This window comes from Hippopotamus amphibius, chromosome 3 (assembly GCF_030028045.1).
Source record: "Hippopotamus amphibius kiboko isolate mHipAmp2 chromosome 3, mHipAmp2.hap2, whole genome shotgun sequence".
Classification (NCBI taxonomy): domain Eukaryota; kingdom Metazoa; phylum Chordata; class Mammalia; order Artiodactyla; family Hippopotamidae; genus Hippopotamus; species Hippopotamus amphibius.
In genome coordinates, this window is record NC_080188.1 from 7,994,982 (window position 1) to 8,012,802 (window position 17,821).

General features: G+C 38.5%; 1 protein-coding gene across 1 annotated transcript in view; it reads left to right on the forward strand.

Annotated features, from left to right (window-relative positions):
* TBC1D19 (TBC1 domain family member 19) overlaps positions 1-17,821 on the forward strand; it is a 142,861-nt gene that overhangs the window by 91,785 nt on the left and 33,255 nt on the right. Inside the window, exons 14-15 of the mRNA XM_057727769.1 lie at positions 14,006-14,090; positions 17,221-17,265. Of these exons, the coding sequence (XP_057583752.1) occupies positions 14,006-14,090; positions 17,221-17,265 (130 nt within the window). The remainder of the gene's footprint in view (positions 1-14,005; positions 14,091-17,220; positions 17,266-17,821) is intronic.

Sequence of the window (17,821 nt, forward strand, 5' to 3'; positions counted from 1 at the left end):
ATCAGGGCAGAGTGCTTCAAAAAGTGATTCTCGAAAATTTCGTTATTCTAAAATTCTCCAGGTTAGTTTGGATAGAAATGCAAGAGCACCACAAATCTAAAAATTGTGTAATAGTTGTAAGTTAAAGTGATTGTCCAATTGATATACATCGTTTCTTATGTGCTTTTTGTTACGTAAACAGCTTTTTTCTCAAAGACATTCATTATAAATATATTTTCAAAAGACTCGAGAAAGCTATAGGCCCACATAAATCTTTTACAGCTGTATGTAGACATGTTAGGTGTAACGCTGCTATATAAACTGTAGTTCAGACTTGCACATCCAACTTATGCTTTCACTTATAGCTTTTCTAAATAAAGTAAATCACTACTATATATAACCTCATCTTCACAAAGTTCAATTTTTACTTAATTGGTGAGTAATCAAAGTTAAATTTTCTGGTTAATTTGATTGAAACCATCATCTTCATATAGTCACAACATTTCTAGCAAATTTACAGTTGAACTGTCACTTCGTTACAGATACCAAGTTAGAATCTCAGAAGGTAAAACAACAACTCAGGGTAGAATAGGAGTTGGCAGCTCGTGGCCTGCGTGCTGCAGCTGCATGTCAGTACATCACCTGTCACATCCCACCTCAGCTTATCACACTACAGCCACCACATTCTCTCAAGAGCAGTCTCAGCTCTCGTCTACTGGAGGGCAGTGGGGCCTTGAGGGGTGTATAGTTAAGCACAGAGCTTCTCCTAACGTTACTATGTTCCCACCAGTTTCTCAGGGAAAGTTAATACAAACATTTCTTTAGGAATCGTTTTCCCTCTAGGCAATGGTAGAAGGATATTTGTAAGTATACTTTTCTTTTGCATTATTTTACTGTAATTGTATTAGCTTATTAGTAGCTGTGTTAGTTTATTATTATATTAATTGTATAACATTTTTAGTTATATTAATTGTATTAGCTTATTATTGCTTTTATAACAGATTAACATAAATTTAGTGGCTGAAAACAAATGTATTCTCCTACAGTCCTGTCTGAAGATCAGAAGTCTTTTTGTTTTTGTTTGTTTTTAAACAGTGTAAGCTTACTGATTTTATTTACTTGTTTATTCATTTATTTATTTGGCTGCATCGGGGTCTTGCTTGCGGCACACGGGATCTTCATTGAGGGGTGCAGGCTTCTCTCTAGTTGTGGCATGTGGGCTCCAGAGCGCGCAGGCTCAGTAGTTGCGGCACGTGGACTTAGTTGCCCCACAGCATGTGAGATCTTAGTTGCCGACCAGGGATCAAACCCAGCGTCCCCTGCATTGGAAGGCAGATTCTTAACCACTGGACCACCAGGGAAGTCCCTGAAGATCGGAAGTCTTTTGAAATGGGCTTTAGTGAGCTAAAGTCAGGCTGTTGTCAGGGCTGTCTGTATTCCTTCTGGAGGCTCTGGAGAAGAGCACATTTGCTTGCCTTTTCCATCCTGTTGGTACATCCGCATTCCTTGGCTCGTGGTCCCTTTCTCCATCTTCAGAGCCAGCAGACAGCGCATTCAAATCTCTGTTTCTGACTCTGCCACCTCTCTCTTTCATTTATAAGAATGTTTGTGGTTATATTGGACCTAACGAGATAATCTGAAACAATCTGATCATCTAAAGATCTTCAATTTAATCACATCTGCAAAATTCCTTTTGTCATGTAAGTTAGTAGCATGTCCACAGGTTGCAGGGATTACGGTATAGGTATCTTTGGAGGCCACAGTGGTACAGAAAGGTTTGACAAGAGAAGAGATTAACATTATTTACTTGTTTGATAACATTATATGGATTTAGAATTTTTTAGAACCTAATGATTTACAAAATTATTGGCAAATATTGATCATATTTACAGATCTAAAAGTAAAAATGTTATGATTGTGACAATTTCACAATATATACAAATATTGAATCATTAAGTTATATACCTGAAACTAATATAATGTTATATGTCAATTATGCCTCAATAAAAAAACTATGTGATTATGTCAGTAGATGCACCAAACATAGTTAATAATGTATTTTTTTTAATTGTGGTAAAAAGGAACCCACTACATAAAATTTACTGTTCTAACCATTTTTAAGTGTATAATTCAGCAGTGTTAAGTATATTCACATTTTTATGCAACCTAACATCCTTTTTTTGTACTACCTCTTTATACACTAGAACGGAAGTATATTTTCTTGACTTATAAATAATATTTATGTGAAACCAACATTTGTCATCTTAATGTAAGTTAATGTTATCTAATGTTGAAATACTAGAGATGTCCCCACTAAAACAAGGAAAGTATGAGTCATTTTGGAATTTCTAGCCAATGAATAAGATAAGAAAAATAAAGTTATAGGTACCGGAAAGGATACAAAATTACATCAAATATAGAAACTCAAAGGAATTAACTGAAAACCATTAGAACTATAATTCAATCAAATGCCTGTTTACCAAATAAAATATTGAAATCATTTACTCTTTTAAATATGAGAAATAATCATTTGGAATCTATATAATGGAAAATAAAGAGCCAGGCGACATAAGTCCTTTATTCCTGAAAAGGGATCTGGGTGGCACATCCCAGTGACCACTGCATACTGCCACCATCTTAGTCCCAGCCACTGTCAGTAGTCTTCTACAGGGCCTCCCTGCTTCTGCCCTTGTCCCACATGGCCAGTTCTCCTCACAGTGGCTAGACTGATCCTGATAAAATAAGTTAGGTCATTTCACTCCTCTGCTGAGAACCCTGCAGTGGATCTCCATTTCACTTCCAATAAAAGCCAGTATCCTGACAATGGCCCACAATGCCTTGCATAATTTGGCCTCTTTTTACCCCTCTCACATGTCTCTTTCCACTCATCTGCTCCAGCCACACTTGTATCCATGCTGTTCCTCCCACACATCAGGCATATTCCTGCCTTAGCACCTTTGCAATTATTGGCTCTTCTGACTGGCATGCCCTTCCCCCAGATATCAATATGTTCACTTCCTCAAGTTCCTTAATGTCTTTAATCAGGGGGCTTCCCTGGTGGCGCAGTGGTTAAGAATCCACCTGCCAATGCAGGGGACACGGGTTCTAGCCCTGGTCCAGGAAGATCCCACATGCCGCGGAGCAACTAAGCCCATGCGCCACAACTACTGAGCCTGAACTCTAGAGCCCTCGAGCCACAACTGTTGAGCCCATGTGCTGCAACTACTGAAGCCTGTGTGCCTAGAGCCTGTGCTCCACAACAAGAGAAGCCACTGTAATGAGAAGCTCGCGCACCACAACAAAGAGTAGTCCCCGCTGTCTGCAACTAGAGAAAGCCTGCATGTGGCAACGAAGACCTGACACAGCCAATAAATAAATAAATAAATTTTAAAAATAAGTAAATAAAGTCTTTGATCAGATGTTTTCTCAATGAAGCCCACCCTGACCATTCTTTTTAAAATGGCACTCAACCTTCCCCTTTGCTTTTTTCCCATAGCACTTACCACCTAATACATCATATAATGTAGTATTTATAATGTTTGCTATTTATTACCCCACACCATAATTAAGCTCCACAAGGGAGGTTATTTGTTTGTCTGTTTCCTTTGTTGTATCCCAAGCACCAAGCAGCTGTAACAGTGCCTGGTACATAGTAGAAACAAAAGGAAAGAATTAGTGAACTGATTAAAAAAAAAAAAAAAGTCTGAGGCAGTCATCCAGAATGGAGCATAGAGGGATGGAAGTAATTAAGAGAGATGTAGGTTGAATAACTGTTGATCAATCTTAGATCTGTAGGAGTCAGGTAGAAGTGAATAGAGAATGTGAGAGAGGCATCATTCAAAAAGATAATGGCTGAGAATTTTCCAGAAATGAGGATAAACAAAATGTCATGGTGAAGAAACATGATAATCTTAAACCATAGAAATAAAAACCCAAAATTAAATATACTGGGGGGGAGATGGGAAAAGATGGCGGTGAAGTAGAGGGACGTGGAATGCATCCCTCTCCACAGATACATTGGGAGCGCACCAAAAGACGCAATAAATCCCACAGAGAACCAACTGAACACCAGCAGACGACCTCGGACACCAGGAAGGACCACAAGGATCCTGACATAACTGGTAGGGAGGCATCTATGACAGCTCAAAGAGGGGGAAGCGGCTGAGCTGTGGCAGATGGGAGGGAGTGAGAAACACACAGAGGGTCTGCACCAGAGCTCAGCATTCCCAGACTGAGACGTCGATTCACGGCTGAACAGAGGGTCTGGGAGCAGGAGCGTGGGAACTGGAGAGCTGGTTCAGGGTGAGAAAAATTGTTGCCAGTAAGGTGACAGACCAAGAGGACAGGAGGGAAGAGGTCCGCGGCGAGGAGGGCCTGCCCCTGAGAGCCACCCGGCCATGATGGCAGCTGGATGCTGCAGGCTCATGGGCGGGTGGGGAGGAGCCACGGGCATAGCCTCTCTCTCTCTTTCTGCGCCTGCAGCAGGCAGTGGAAGGACCCCTGTGGGCCACCTAAGGCACTCAGGGATAACAGGGACCCTCAGGCCCTCGGGTGGGGCTAGCTTAAAACCCCTTGGAATGCCGGCAGCAGGGAAGCTGCTGAAAAGAAAGAAGCCCGGAGAGAGGCCCAACTCTGAGATATTCTGTTTACACCTGAGCCACCGGCGCCCCTCTGCAACAGGCACCTCCAAGCCCAACTGAAACAACAGAGTGCCACTGCTCACTCACTCCCAGGGGCAGGAGCCACTACTGTACCCTCTCCCTCCCCACACACCAAAGCTTACAGAAGAACAATAAAGGAAGCTCTGCTGGTCACAGAATAATACAAAAAACTCAAGGCAAGTAGAAGCACACTTACAGCTGAGACTCTAAGGAAACAGAAATATGAGTATCAGTTCTATTGAACTGGTCCATTCTGGGATCAGTTCCAGTTTTTTTTTTTTTTATTAATTATGATCTTAGTCCTAAGGGATCTACAAATTTTATAACATATTTTTTATTCTATTTTTATTTTTAGCCTTTTTATATACTTCTATTTCTCGCTAAGTTTTTGGTAGTACAGACTATATATCTCTCCTACCTTCCTTTCATCTCTATCCTTTATACATTTCTATTCCCTTCTTTTTATTTACATATTTCCAGGCACACTATGATCTTCTGTTCCCCTGTCTTCCATCCATTTTTAATTTATTTTGTCTTAACATATAAGCAACACTATCGATCTGCTCAGACTCCTTGCTCTATTCTCCAGATGACACACCGCCTTGGTATTTAATATTAGGTTTTTGTCTTTATCTTAGTTCTTAGTACAATTGTCTAATTTCATTCTGAGAATCTCCATTCTGTCTGGTGGTAATCTAGCTCTTTTCTATATTTGATCCTAGTTTTCAGTATGTCCCTGGATTTGTGTTTGCAAGTGTACGGTGTTATTTATTTGTTTGTTTGCTTTTGCTTTTGTTTCTGTTTTGTTCTGTTTTGGTTTTGAATTTCTGTTGGGTTTCTCTTTGAATATCTGATAGCATACAAGGGTTCTTCTGTCGGGTCTTTCCAGAGCCTTATGTCCTAATGGATTCAGTAATTGTGTCTTATACATGTGTGTGTTTCCTAGACTTAGTATTTGTTTAACCCAACACTCAGACATTAGTCTGGGGCTTGGACAGTCTTCTATAAATGCCTCTGTTGCCGGGACAAGCAACCCCAGAAGTTTGGACTACCATGAGGAAACAAAGAAACACCATGCAGGCAAAGGAGCAGGAAAAAAACCCACAAGACCAAATAAATGAAGAGGAAATAGGAAAAGTGCCTGAAAAAGAATTCAGCGTAATGATAGTAAAAATGATATAAAATCTCAATAACAAAATAGAGAAAGTACAAGAAACAGTTCATAAGAATTCAGAAGAGCTAGAGAACAAACAAACAGCAATGCATAACAAAATAACTGAAATTAGAAATACTATAGATAGTATAACAAACAGAATGACTGAGGCAGAAGGACGAATAAGTGAGTTGGAAGATAGAATACGGGAAATAAATGCCACAGAGCAGGAAAAAGAAAAAAGAGTAAAAAGAATGGAAGACAGTGTCAGAGACCTCAGAGATGACAGTAAGCATACCAACATTCGAATCATAGGCATCCCAGAAGAAAAAGAAAAAAAGAAAGGGTCTGAGAAAATACTTGAGGAGGTTATAGTGGAAAACTTCCCCAACATGGGAAAGGAAATAATTAACCAAGTCCAAGAAGAACAGAGAGTCCCATACAGAATAAACCCAAGGAGAAATACACCAAGGCACATAGTAATCAAACTAACGACAATTAAACACAAAGAAAAAATATTAAAAGCAGCAAGAGAAAAGCAACAAATAACATATAAGGGAAAACCCATAAGGATAACAGCTGACCTTTCTGCAGAAACTCTGCAGGCCAGAAGGGAATGGCAGGATATACTGAAAGTCCTGAAAGAGAGAAACCTACAGCCAAGAATACTCTACCCAGCAAGAATCTCATTCAGATTCGATGGAGAAATCAAAAGCTTTCCAGACAAGCAAAAGTTAAGAGAATTCAGCACTACCAAACCAGCCTTACAACAATGCTAAGGGAACTTTTCTAAGTACGACACACAAGAAAAGGAAAACACCTACAAATACAAACCCAAAACAATTAAGAAAATGGTAATTGGAACACACATGTCAATAATCACCTTAAATGTAAATGGATTAAATGCTCCAACCAAAAGACACAGACTGGCTGAATGGAGACAAAAACAAGACCCTTCTATATGCTGCCTACAAGAAACCCACTTCAGACCAAGGGATACATATAGACTGAAAGTAAAGGGATGGAAAAAGATATTCCATGCAAATGGAAGTCAAAAGAAAGCTGGAGTAGCAATATTCATATCAGACAAATTAGACTTTAAAGTAAAGACTACTACAAGAGACAAGGAAGGACACTACATAATGATCAAGGGATCCATCCAAGAAGAACATATCACAATGGTAAATATCTATGCAACTAACATAGGAGCACCTCAATACATAAGGCAAATGCTAACAGCCATAAAAGGGGACATCGACAGTAACACAATAATAGTGGGAGACATGAACACCCCACTTACATCAATGGACAGATCATCCAAACAGAAAGTAAATAAGGACACACAAGCTTTAAATGACACATTGGACCATCTCGACTTAATTGGTATTTATAGGACATTCCATCCATAAACTACAGAATACACTTTCTTCTCAAGTGCACATGGAACATTTTCCAGGATAGATCACATCTTGGGTCACAAATCAAACCTTGGCAAATTCAAGAAAATTGAAATCATATCAAGCATCTTCTCAGACCACAACACCATGAGACTAGAAATCAATTACAGGAAGAAAACTGCAAAAAATACAATCACATGGAGGCTAAACATTTCCCTATTAGACAACCAAGAAATCATTAAAGAAATCAAAGAGGAAATCAAAAAATATCTAGAAACAAATGACAATGAAGACACAACAACCCAAAACCTATGGGATGCAGCAAAAGCAGTTCTAAGAGGGAAGTTTATAGCAATACAGTCCTACCTTAAGAAACAAGAAAATTATTGAATAAACAACCTAACCTTACACCTAAAACAATTAGAAAAAGAAGAACAAAGAAACCCCAAAGTGAGCAGAAGGAAAGAAATCATAAAGATCAGATCAGAAATAAATGAAAAAGAAAGGAAGCAAGCAATAGCAAAAATTAGTAAAACTCAAAGCTGGTTCTCTGAGAAGATAAACAAAATTGATAAACCATTCGCCAGACTCATCAAGAAAAAAAGGGAGAAGATGCAAATCAACAGAATTAGAAATGAAAAAGGAGAAGTAACAACGGACACCTCAGAAATACAAAAGATCATGAGAGACTACTACAAGCAACTATATGCCAATAAATTGGATAACCTGGAAGAAATGGATAAATTCTTAGAAAAATACAGTCTTCCAAGACTGAACCAGGAAGAAATAAAACTATGAACAGACCAATCACAAGTACGGAAATTGAGGCAGTGATTAAAAATCTCCCAACAAACAAAAGCCCAGGGCCAGACGGATTCACAGGCGAATTCTATCAAACATTTAGAGAATAGCTAACAGCTATCCTTCTCAAACTCTTCCAAAATATAGCAGAAGGAGGAATACTCCCAAACTCATTCTACGAGGCCACCATCACCCTGATACCAAAACCAGGCAAAGGTGTCACAAAAAAAGAAAATTAAAGGGCAATATCACTGATGAATATAGATGCAAAAATCCTCAACAAAATACTAGCTAACAGAATCCAACAGCACATTTAAAAGATCGCACACCATGATCAAGTGGGGTTTATCCCTGGAATGCAAGGATTCTTCAATATATGCAAATCAATCAACGTGATACATCATATCAACAAATTGAAGGATGAAAACCATATGATAATCTCAATAGATGCAGAAAAAGCTTTTGACAGAATTCAACATCCATTTATGATAAAAGCTCTCCAGAAAATGGGCATAGAAGGAAATTACCTCAACATAATAAAAGCCATATATGAGAAACCAAAAGCCAACATCGTTCTAAATGGTGAAAAACAAAGCATTTGCTCTAAGAATAGGAACAGTACAAGGGTGCCCATTCTCACCATTATTATTCAACATAGTTTTGGAAGTTTTAGCCACAGCAATCAGAGAAGAAAAAGAAATAAAGAAATCCAAATTGGAAAATAAGAAGTGAAATTGTCACTCTTTGCAGATGACATGATATTATACATAGAAAACCCTAAAGACTCTCCCAGAAAACTGCTAGCACTAATTGATGAATTTAGTAAAGTAGCAGGATACAAAATTAATGCACAGAAATCTCTTGCATTCCTATACACTAACAATGGAAGAGCAGAAAGAGAAATTAAGGAAACTCTCCTATTTACCATGGCAACAAAAAGAATAAAATACCTAGGAATAAACCTGCCTAAGGAGGCAAAAGATCTGCATGCAGACAACTTCAAGACACTGATGAAAGAAATCAAAGATGACACAAACAGTTGGAGGGACATACCATGTTCTTGGATTGGAAGAATCAACATTGTGAAAATGACTATCCTACCCAAAGCAATTTACAGATTCAATGCAATCCCGATCAAATTACCAATGGCATTTTTCAGAGAACTAGAGCAAGAAATCTTACGATTTGTATGGAAACGCAAAAGACCCCGAATAGCCAAAGCAATCTTGAGAAGGAAAAATGGAGTTGGTGGAATCAGGCTTCCTGACTTCAAACTATACTACAAGGCCACAGTGACCAAGACAGTATGGTACTGGCACAAAAATAGAAAGGAAGATCAATGGAATAGAATAGAGAACTCAGAGGTGAGCCCAAACACATATGGGCAGCTTATCTTTGACAAAGGATGCACGAATATACAATGGAAAAAAGACAGCCTCTTCAATAAGTGGTGCTGGGAAAACTGGACAGCAACATGTAAAAGAATGAAATGAGAACACTTCCTAACACCATACACAAGAATAAACTCCAAATGGATTAAAGACCTACATGTAAGGCCAGACACTATAAAACTCCTAGAGGAAAACATAGGCAGAACACTCTGTGAGATATCATAGCAAGATCTTTTTTGACCTACCTCCTAGAATCATGGAAATCAAATCAAGAATAAACAAATGGGACCTCATGAAACTTAAAAGCTTTTGCACAGCGAAAGAAATCATAAACAAGACTAGAAGGCAACCCTCAGAATGGGAAAAAATAGTTGCCAACAAAACAACGGACAAAGGATTAACCTCCAAAATATACAAACGGCTCATGCAGCTTAATACCAAAAAAGCAAATAACCCGATCCACAAATGGGCGGAAGATCTAAATAGACATTTCTCCAAAGAAGACATACATATGGCCAACAAACACAGGAAAAGATGCTCAACATCACTCATCATCAGAGAAATGCAAGTCCAAGCCACAATGAGGTATCACCTCACACCGATCAGAATGGCCATCATCACAAAATCTGGAAACAACAAATGTTGGAGAGGGTGTGGAGAAAAGGGAACTCTCCTGCGCTGTTGGTGGGAATGTGAGTTGGTACAGCCACTATGGAAAACAGTTTGGAGTTTCTTTAAAAAACTAAAAACGGAACTACCATATGATCCAGTAATCCCACTACTGGGCATATACCCAGAGATAACCATAATCGCAAAAGAAACATGTACCATAATGTTTATTGCAGCACTATTTACAATAGCCAGGACATGGAAGTAACCAAAATGCCCATCAACAGATGAATGGATAAAGAAGATGTAGCATATATATACAATGGAATATTACTCAGCTATAAAAAGGAATGAGATGGAGCTATATGTCATGAGGTGGATAGACCTAGAGTCTGTCATACAGAATGAAGTAAGTCAGAAAGACAAATATTGTATGCTAACTTACATATGTGGAATCTAAAAATGGTACTGATGAACTCAGTGACAAGACAAGAATAAGGACGCAGATGCAGAGAGTGGACTGGAGATCTCGAGGTTTGGGGGGGTGGGGGGTGAAGGGAAAGCTGAGATGAAGTGAGAGAGTAGCATAGACGTTTATATACTACCAACTGTAAAATAGATAGCCAGTGGGAAGTTGCTGTATAACAAAGGGAGTTCAGCTCAGTGATGGATGTTGCCTTGGAGGACTGGGACGGGGAGGGTGGGGGGGAGTCGAGGGAGGGAGGGGTTATGGGGATATGTGTATGAATACAGATGATTTACCTTGGTGTACCTCAGAAACTGGTACAAGAGTGTAAAGCAATTATATTCCAATAAAAAATAAATAAAAATAAAGAGACAACTGAGAGGTGAAAAAAATAAATACGTTGGGCGGGCTACAGAATATAGAATAAAATTTAAAGTAATAACAGTAGTAGTAGTAGTAATTGTAGCTAACATTGTAGTAATACCATGTGCTAGGCACTGCTTTAAGCACTTTATGTGTATTAATTAATCCCCACAATAGACTTTGATGTAGGTATTATTATTGTATACACAGAGGAAGCTGAGACACCGAGAAGTCCAGGAACTTGCCCATTGTCACACAGCTAGTACGTCTAGGCGTAGAATATGAATTCCGGCAGTCAAGTTTCAAAATAAATTCCAGATGGGTTTATGATTTTACCACAAAATGAATCTATCAAAATGCTAGGCAAAATTTCCTGTTTTAGTCACGATTCACTAGATTATACTGTGGCAACATGCAAATCTAAAATCTCAATGGCTTAAAACAACAAAGGTTTATTTCCTGCTCATGGTCACATCCATCCCACATAGGATAGGGATGTAGCTCTGTGTCATCCTCGCTCCAGGACCCAGGCGGATGGCATAACCACTCTCTGGAACACCAGTGGTTTCCATGCAGAGGGAAAGAGGGAACCTGGTTAACTACTCTGGTTCTTGAAGCTTCTGTTTGGAAACTTTTAAGTGACACATATCTGTTTCATTGAGTAAAGAGCAAATTACATGGCCACACTTAACACTAAAGTGGCCAGAAAAGATAAGCTGACATATGTTTCCAAAGGGGATGAACCAGAAATATTTGATGAAAAACAAAAATGGCTGTCATAATTTAGGTGAATATGTATAGAATATTTTAAATGTGGGAAGGGACTTTCTAAGCATGAACGTATTGGTAGATTTGAGCATATAAAAATTTAAAATATCTCTGTGTCAAAAATAATTAATAAATTATTGAGCAAAGCCATTTATAATATATAATTAGACCAAAGGTTAGCATCCTTAGTGTATAAAAATTTAAAAATCAATACTTTTAAAAATATCAATTTTAAACTGTACTAAAGATGATGAACTGGAAAATAACAAAAGAAATGCAGATGGGCTTCCTGGGTGGCGCAGTGGTTGGGAATCCACCTGCCAATGCAGGGGACACGGGTTTGATCCCCACTCCAGGAAGATCCCACATGCTGCGGAGCAACTAAGCCTGTGCGTCACAAGTATTGAGCCTGCGCTTTAGAGCCCGTGAGCCACAACTATTGAGCCCATGTGCTGCAACTACTGAAGCCCACGTGCCTAGAGCCTGTGCTCTGCAACAAGAGAAGCCACGGCAATGAGGAGCCCGCGCACCACAACGAAGAGTAGTCCCCGCTCACCGCAACTAAAGAAAGCCCATGCACAGCAACAAAGACCCAACACAGCCAATAAAATAAATAAATAAATTTATTAAAAAAAAAAAAAAGACTCTGTGCTTCCAATGCAGGGGGTCTAGGTTTGCTCCCTGGTCAGGGAACTAGATCCCACTTGCATGCTGCAACTAAGAGTTCACATGACACAACTAAGAAGCCCATGTGCCGCAACTAAGACCCAGTGCAACCAAATAAAAAAAAAAAAAAAGAAATGCAGATGGAAAAGTGTTCAGCCTCGTTAGTAATTAAAGCACTTTTACCTATAAAATGATAATAAACCATTTTGATGAGAATAAGAGAAAATGTGCGCTCTGTTACTGCTGTCTATGTTAAAAACTAAAACAACCTTTTGGGAGGGCAGTTTGGCAATGTGTATCAGAAGTTTTAGATTTAAAACACCAATCACTTTGACCAGACAGCTAGTCAGTTTTAAGAATTTAAATAAAGGTGTATATAAATATTTAGCTATAGGGAAGTTCACTGCAACATTGTTTATAGCTGGGGAAAAGTGGAAATAATTAAGTATTCAACGATAAAAGACAGATTAAATAAACTGTTGTTCATCATATAGTGGAATATTCTGCAGCATTAAAAAATGTGGGTAGAAAATACTTATTTTATAATATTGCGAGAAAGTAGAATATAGAATAGTATGCATAGTCCTATTTTGTTTGAAAAATTTATGTATGTATGTATAAGAACAGTCTGGAAGGATATACATCAAAATATTAACACTGGTAGTGTTGTGGGTATTTTTTCTCCTTTCTGATTATCTGTATTTCTAACTGTTTTTCTAATTTTTATCATAAACATTTATTGCTTGCATAGTCTTTTAAAATATAAAAATATATCAGTGGCAATTATATTCCAATAGAGCTTTAAAAAAATGTATATCAGTGGCAATCTCACCACGGGGCCTGACTGATGCCCAGTCTCCATATCTATCCTTTCTCTAAAGCTGGGTCCCTTTCTCATGTCTCGAACACAGGGTTCCCCTCTTCATTCACTCCTGCTGCTAGTTCAGCCCTGACTTTGTGTTCCCTTAACTGGGCTTCTGCCTTTTCCTGTTATTCCTGAAGTCTTTTCTCAGTAATGTCTTTTGAATCCCAGGTCTTCTAATACCAGGACCCAGATTTCCTGTCACTAATCACCTTCCTGGGTTTGGTTCCCTGCCCCCAAATTCCAGGCTGGTATCAACAATCTAGTTCCTCCTACAGGACATCTTTGATTTTGACTTTCTGTCCTACCTATTTTCATCTCCAGGAAGCGTTGCCATACTCTCCCTGCTGGTCAGGACAACCAGCTTCAAACCTGTGTTGGGCTGCCGCTTGTTCTACAGCTGCTGATCCCTTCTAGATATCATGAATTGCCTTCCCTCTCACCCTGACATGCTCACTGCCAGCTGCTGTATCCCAACAATGAGCCTAGTTCCAGTTTCCTGCACTTTCCAAACTGCTCTATGCCACTGTAGTTACCTAGGGTCTTCCTCTACATTTCTTATCTTATTAAATTTCTTCCAGCAGGTTCTTTTTTCCAGATAAAAAATATGCTAAAAGAATCAACTGGTAGTTAGTAACTTGCATTTTCTGCTGTTGTTCAAGGTTTAGGTGACTAACAGTGAGAAATCTTTGGATGAACTTTGGGCGTCTTACTTGGTGTCTACTCTAACACTTACCGTAGGTGTGCCAATAGAGGGCACTCTTCCCATGGAGAGGCACAGTACTGAACTTGAAAGATTCTACCTCAGGGCCTAAAAGCAGAAGCAGCAATGAATTACCTGTTTTAAAACACTGCTTAATTGTTTGTTTTTTTCCAATATTGTACCCAGGTATTACTTTGTTTTTCCCGAGATACATCTGTGTTGGGTCACTTTGCATACAACAGTGCTTCACCACCGAAATCATACATAAGAGGTAAAATCTTAGTAACGTAAAGGAAGTATTCTTTAACACTTACATAATTATGCCAAGACTGTTTATTTTATAGCATACATTGGTGTTGTCAAAATTTTTGTTGTAGACTGTTTAATAAGATATCTCTCAGGTTATCGTAACCATCCTTCCACTCCCACTTAACATCAGTGCCCAGGCAGCTCATCACAGATCACAGGAAAGCGGTTCCCCAAAACAGCATTTAAAATTACCTTCTTTATTTTTCCTGTTTGCACTCCCCTCTGTTACTGTTTTTGCCATATCTGTTGACTTTTATTTACCCTTCTAACTATGAGTTTATCACTTGAATTTGCTTTTTTTTTTTGCTTTCTTTATTCCTTCTCTCAAAATGTTACACCACACTTAAAAGTTTGATATAATTTATATGCTATTAGCTTTCTAATTTCTATTTTAGTGCTTTCTTCTCTTTATCACTAGCTGCCTACAAGATAATGCTATTTCAGTATCCTGCTGTCACTTGACAGTTGAACTAATTTCAGCTAGAAGCCTTTCCCTGATTTCTCCTTTTTATTAAGTAGTGAACACCCAGCACTGAAAGCTTATAAGCCTATAGTGTATGGTCGTTCTTCTGTTTCCGTGAAGAAAGATGCTCTTTGTCCTGTATCTCCGAAGTCCAGCTGTCTGCCTGATTATTACAACCCCTGCCCTAAGACAGGGGCAGGCTCCTTCCACTTCGAGGCTCTCTCAGTTACATTGCTTCTACACTGAATTGATAGAAACATTTGGTTTACTTGTTTGTTTCTTTAACATCATCTGCTGAAAAACTGATTGTAGAACTTAATTATCTAATGGACTTACCTCTAAATTCAGCCAAGATTTTTAAGGCCCTCCATTAGCTGATCCTGTCTTAACCTAGCTAACTTTGATTCCCTGTTCATTCCACATTATCATATTCATTCTAAGCCTCTATATATTCCCAAAACATGGAGGGATTCCTACTCCCCCACCCCCAAAATCATAGTTTGTTGAAGAACTGGCCTATATCTCACAGTATCAGAAAAACTCAGATTATTTCCTTCTGTGTGGGGACAAACCCAGTTCTTTCCTACTGTGTTTTGCTTCTGTGTGTTTACTTTACTACTCACACAAAATACTTCACTTCTGACACTTTTGGTCGCACATATGTAGGGAGTTTTCCCCACAATAACAAGCAAGTCTTGATTGACACCACCTGGGTATCCTACAGTTTAACTCAATTCTAACACTCTACCTAGAGTTGTTGTCAGATCCCATAGGTTAAGGACTCAGTCCCACAAAACTGCTCTTATACACACACACACACTCTCTCTCTCTCTCCAGATACTAGTCATAAGCCTAGGTTATCACCTGTGCTTCTGACCAGCTGGGTATAGATTCGAGGTTGCAACAAACTTCTCCTTGGGTTTGATTAATTTACTAGAACGGCCCACAGAACTCAGGGACGTTTTAATAAACGTTTACCCGTTTATTAAAGGACATGGCAAAGAATACAAATGAACAGCCAGGTGAGAGATATGTAGAGCTCCGTCTGGGAGGACTGTGAGCAAGGAGCATCTGTCCCCATGGAGTTGGGGTGCATCGTCTTCCCAGTGTTGATGTGTTTGCTCACCTGGAAGCTCTTTGAACCCCCTACTATTGGGGTTTTATGGAGTCTTCCTCACATAGGCATGATCGGTTCTTAAACTCCATTTCCAGTCCCTCTGGAGTATGAGAGGGTGGGGCTGAAAATTCCAAGCTGCTAATCATGGCTTGGTCTTTTTGGTGACCAGCCCCCATTCAGGGGCCCACTGAGAGTCACCCCATAGAACAAAAGGTGCTCCTAATGCTCTTATCATTTAGGAATTTACAAGGGTTTCAGAAGCCTTGTGTCAGAGACAACATCAAAGACGAATATTAGAATAAGAGAAGCTCCTAGTGCTCTTATCACTTAGGAAATTACAAGGGTTTCAGGAGCTCTGCGCCAGCAACCAGGGGCAGAGCCCAATATACATTTTCTGTTGTCTCACACTCACCAAGTCCACCAACCCATCATCAATTTCCCTCTCCTCTAAACCTCTAAAACACTTAAAGCCTGTGCCAAAAAATTTAGCAAATGTATCTTAATGTTTCCTGTTTTAGTCTGGATTATAAGCCACATGGTTCAAGGACCATATCTTATATCTACTCTGCTTGCCTCTTGGCACCCAGCCCAGTGATATTCTCTACCATCCATCCATCTGTCTACCTGCCTACCCATCCATCAATCATTTCATTCTCTTCTTACTCACAGCATCAGTCCTTGTTGTCTCCACCCTAACCTGAACTGCTCATGCAGTCTTCGTTTCCTCTCGGCCATAATTCTCAACGAGAAATACAAAAAAAAAAATTTTTTTTTTAATTAAAAATCTTACCTTAAAGCCAAGTCCAAAAATGCATGTGATTTTTCAGTAGGCTCAACAGTGTTAGAAAAACCGTCAAGATAAAAGCTACCTGCTTTTCCACCACCTCAGTGGAAGATGGGAAAAACTCAGACCTTTAAAAGTTTTGAGGAAAAACTTTTTTAAACTCCCTTAAACATTTAATTATGGTGAATATACTTTAATTTTCTGAGATAATCCTGATTTCAAATATTTAGCCTCATTCTCAGACTACTCATTGTTTAGGGATTCAGAAAATATTACCACCATATAGTGAAAGACATTTAATTTTAACTTTTTAGCCCATTCCATAAAAATATAAACTAATGAGGCATTGCAAAGCTTAGGACTTACTTTAATGACTAGAATAGAATTACTTATAATTAACACAGCAATTCTATGCTTACAAATAGATGCTGCTCTTAAGTGCTTAAGGAGCTTGAAAATTTTGTTCTTTTAATTATTTTGTATCACTTACCTTGTAGTGTTTAAGTTTATATTATGGACTTTAACTGATGAAAGGATTTGTCAATACCAAAAGATTGGCTGGCATATTTTCAAATTAATTCCATATCATAAAATGAAATGAAAGGCTATTGTGCTATAGTTTTTAAAATTCCATTACTGTTTAGTACGTTCAAAAAAACTAGTTAATTTTTAAGGTTTTTTCTATTTTATCTAATCGTATTGGAACTCTCTATGGTTTTCTCTTACAGGAAAACTAGGACTAGAAGAATATGCTGTCTTTTATCCACCAAATGGTAAGAGCAGTGCTATTGCTTCCTCTAGTGGGAAATAGGAAAATTACAACTTTTATAATAGCAATGTGACTTTCTTATTCTCTATCTTTAAATGGATAATAATTTATCATCTAAAATAAACCTTCTGTAGAATACCTATTCTAATTAATTTTTACATGTGTGTGGTAGGTTTGTGCTGAACTAGGCATATGCTTTCTGATTTTCCTTGAGGCCAGTAGTAGCAATTGTGAGAAAGCTAAGAAGGCTCAGTTGTCTAAGTCCAGGGCGCTTAGCTTTCCTCTGAAGGACACTAACTTGTCCGTCCAGGACCTTCCTTTTGGCTTTATTGGAGCAGTGCCCTAGTGAGTGGATTGCCTTGTGTTGCACTTTATTGTTCTCATGATTTGACAAGTGTAGTATTTATGAAATAAAAATATTTCAAAAAAGATATCACCAAAAAATTGATTAAAGTGATCAAATGTATAATGACCTCCTTGGATATTAAATATTTCCTTGAGGTTATCAGATAGTTTTAAGATATGCTCCTTGGCAAAGCAATATATAGCAGTCCTTATTA